This window comes from Austrofundulus limnaeus, unplaced genomic scaffold (assembly GCF_001266775.1).
Source record: "Austrofundulus limnaeus strain Quisiro unplaced genomic scaffold, Austrofundulus_limnaeus-1.0 Scaffold662, whole genome shotgun sequence".
In the NCBI taxonomy this organism is placed as follows: Eukaryota; Metazoa; Chordata; class Actinopteri; order Cyprinodontiformes; family Rivulidae; genus Austrofundulus; species Austrofundulus limnaeus.
Genome location: NW_013953064.1, coordinates 41,328 through 44,901, shown reverse-complemented (window position 1 = coordinate 44,901; position 3,574 = coordinate 41,328). Strand labels below are relative to the sequence as shown.

At 43.7% G+C, this 3,574-nt stretch overlaps 1 protein-coding gene across 1 annotated transcript in view; it reads left to right on the top strand.

Annotated features, from left to right (window-relative positions):
- Positions 1-1,621: 1,621 nt before the first annotated feature.
- cep120 (centrosomal protein 120) overlaps positions 1,622-3,574 on the top strand; it is a gene marked incomplete in the record, with an annotated part of 22,188 nt that continues 20,235 nt past the window's right edge. The window contains 1 exon segment of the mRNA XM_014027562.1: positions 1,622-1,829. Coding sequence (XP_013883016.1) covers positions 1,781-1,829 — 49 coding nt within the window.

Below are 3,574 nucleotides of genomic sequence, written 5' to 3'. Positions count from 1 at the left end.
TTTCAGCTCTGGTCCTCAGCTCTGGTCCTCAGCTCTGGTCCTCAGCTCTGGTCCTCAGCTCTGGTCCTTTCAGCTCTGGTCCTCTCAGCTCTGGTCCTTTCAGCTCTGGTCCTCAGCTCTGGTTTTCAGCTCTGGTCCTCAGCTCTGGTCCTCAGCTCTGGTCCTTTCAGCTCTGGTCCTCTCAGCTCTGGTCCTCTCAGCTCTGGTCCTCAGCTCTGGTCCTCAGCTCTGGTCCTCAGCTCTGGTCCTCAGCTCTGGTCCTCTGAGCTCTGGTCCTCAGCTCTGGTCCTCAGCTCTGGTCTTCTCAGCTCTGGTCCTCAGCTCTGGTCTTCTCAGCTCTGGTCCTCAGCTCTGGTCCTCTCACTGATAGAACACCAGCTGCTCTGAAGAACCAGAGTTGCCCATGTTGAGGTTCTTCCTGAGGACCCCGGCTCTCTTGAACATCTCCACACCTGCTGGGTCCAGGAGGAGGGTCGTGGTCTTGATGGAGTTTTTGCTGCTTCCCTCGCTCTGGTACCACAGGTAGATCTGGTTTCCTCCAGACCACTCATTGAGGTCCTGCTCCTGTACTTGACAGCCTTCTCTTCCTGATTGATGATGTCACTCGCAGTGGTGGAGATCTCCAGATCCCTGAGGGCCTCAACTGGATCTGTGGTGGGCCAGTACCAGATGAAGACCTGTTTCCCTCCAGCTCCTCTGTTGGTGTCTTCGTCCAGTCAGATGTAACCATCCTGGAAGAGCTGTCTGCCTCCACTGGAGTGGCTGGTGAGGAGGATTCTGACGTAAGTTGTTTTCTCTCTTCAGGTCCAGGTAGACCCAGGTAGATCCAGGTAGGTCCAGGTAGATCCAGGTAGGTCCAGGTAGATCCAGGTAGGTCCAGGTAGGTCCAGGTAGGTCCAGGTAGGTCCAGGTAGGTCCAGTGTTCAGCTCTTTGGTGACAACTTGTTTTTTAAATGTGCTTTATGAATAAACTTGATGATGACACAGAATTAAAAATAAAAACCTTTCATTCTGTTTGAAATGAGAAGTTAAAGCCTGCAGGGAAAGGACAGGTAAGCTCTGATGTGATTGGCTGTTTGAAGTCACACACACAGAGTCACCTGTGATGGGAGTTTGTGTGGATAAACAAACATTCAGACATGACAACCTGAAGAAGATGCTGTTGATGATTGATGGCAGACAGATGTTTCTGTTGAAACGTCATGTTTTTCTGTGGGGGGGGGGGGGGTGGACAGATGTGCAACTGGAAGGTCTTTCATCATGGTTTGCTCTGTTGACAGAACTTATCTGAGCACTTTGTGGGTCAGCCTTTAATGTAAAAATATAATAATATTAACAATAATACGTCTTAGTTATTAATGTTGTTTTTCAAATAAAAAAGTCTTTATCAACATGTCTTGTGTTTTATTCTAACTCATTTTTATTATTTTGTTTTTATTAGTAGTATCTTAATTGAACGTTTATTTTGCACATACCTGGACCTTTAATTTACATTTACAAACATTGGTCACCATGTTTTTAACCCTGTTTATTAATAAGACTGAACTTGTGTTGCAGTTCTACCTCCGGCCAGCAGGGGCGCTCTGACTGAGCTCTTCCGTTTCCTGTCTCTGTTAAACAAGCGAGTGGCGCCAAAGTCTGACAACAAAGCGGCTGTTTGGGTCGTTAAGTTCAGTCGACCTCCGCCTGAAGGAACGGTTCTGTTCTACAGACACACCGTAACTCTGGATTAAACAGTTTGACCGGAAGTTACCGTTTGGAGCCGCAGAATGTCAACATCATGACCGCGAAGACGGACCAACTTCTTATTGTTGTTTCTGTTCTGGAAGGTGAGTTGTTGTTCCGAGGAGGATGAAGGGACAGCGGCTCGGTGTAAGCTCGGTGTTAGCTCGGTGTTAGCTCGGTGTTAGCTCGGGTTTAGCTGGGTGTTGGCTCGGTGTTAGCTCAGTGTTAGCTCGGTGTTAGCTCGGTGTTAGCTCAGTGTTAGCTCGGTTTTAGCTGGGTGTTAGCTCAGTGTTAGCTCGGTTTTAGCTGGGTGTTAGCTCGGTGTTAGCTCAGTGTTAGCTCGGTTTTAGCTGGGTGTTAGCTCAGTGTTAGCTCAGTAGTTCGATGTTTGATAGCTCAGTGTTAGCCCTGTGTTAGCTCAGTGTAAACTCAGTATTAGCTCAGTGTAAGCTCAGTGTTAGCTCAGTATTAGCTCAGTGTTAGCTCGGTGTTAGCTCAGTGTAAACTCAGTATTAGCTCAGTATTAGCTCGGTGTTAGCTCAGTGTTAGCTCGGTGTTAGCCTCCACATTATTTAGGCTAGCACCTGTGGACACATCGTGTGTTTACCTGCATTATGAGTCATTAGGTTAGTGAGGTGTACTCTGGTCAGGACAGGTGTTTGTTTGTGGGCTTCAGTAAAAACTCAACGTTAACCCTGAGTTTAGTTTAATTCTGGGTGTGTCACCATGGTAACATAAATCCGGAAGTCGTCCTGCTGTCACCTGAAGCAGGTGTTTATCTGACAGGTGATTCACAGGTCGTCATCACATATAAACACTCAGCTCATTCCTGTGAGGGCTGCCATGACCTTTGGTTCTTCAGCTGTTTAAACTTTTTCAGCTGTTTCACTTTTTCAGCTGTTTATACTTTTTCAGCCACTTTTTCCATTGAAAATGACTGGAGCTGTTTTAACAACCTTAAAACCTTTAAATGTTTAAATCTTAACAGCACCTCACACAATGTGTTCTGCTTCTGCTCTTTTACACTTTCATTTGCTAATTTTAGCTACTTTTTAAGCTAATTTTAGATTTTTCTGCTATTTCAGCTAAAATTCTGCTTCTTTCTGCTGTTGTGTTTTTGTCTACTTTTTCTGCTACTTTTAGCTATATTCAGCTATTTTCTGCCTTTTTAGCTAAAGTTCAGCTGTTATTAAAGTTAGCTGTTTTAAGCTAAATACAGTTTTTTTAGCTGTTACAACTTCTGCTGAGTTCAGGAAACTTGTGCTCTTTATGCTAACTGAAAAAACTGCAGCTACATTTCAGATGTTTTACTGAAAACTTTGTCTGTTTGAAGTATTTATTAAAAATTGTCACTGTTTAGTATTTTATACTTATTTTCTGTGATTTTTAAAAACTTTTTATCGAACTTTCACCAACTGATACAACTTGTGTCTGCGACCTTTAGCTGATTTTATTTTTTATTTTTCAGCTTTAGATCTGCTTCTTTCTGCTGTTCTTCTGATGTTTTCTACTTTATTTCTTTTGCTAATTTGTGCTGTTTCTGCTTCTTACAGATGTTTTAGCTATTTTAGCTTTTAGCTATTTTCTGTTTTCAGCTAGATTTGTGCACCATTTTACAGTTTTTCTGCAAAGTTAGGCTTGTTTTTCTTTCAGCTTTTGAAGTGAGCTCTAATGAACTATTTTGCTGTGAAAACATCAGCTGAATTTCAGCTGATGTTTTCACAGGAAGTGCAGCTTCTCTTGTTACAACACCTGCATGTTCACCTGTAGCATGTTCACCTGTAGCCTGTTCACCTGTAGCATGTTCACCTGTAGCCTGTTCACCTGTAGCCTGTTCACCTGTAGCCTG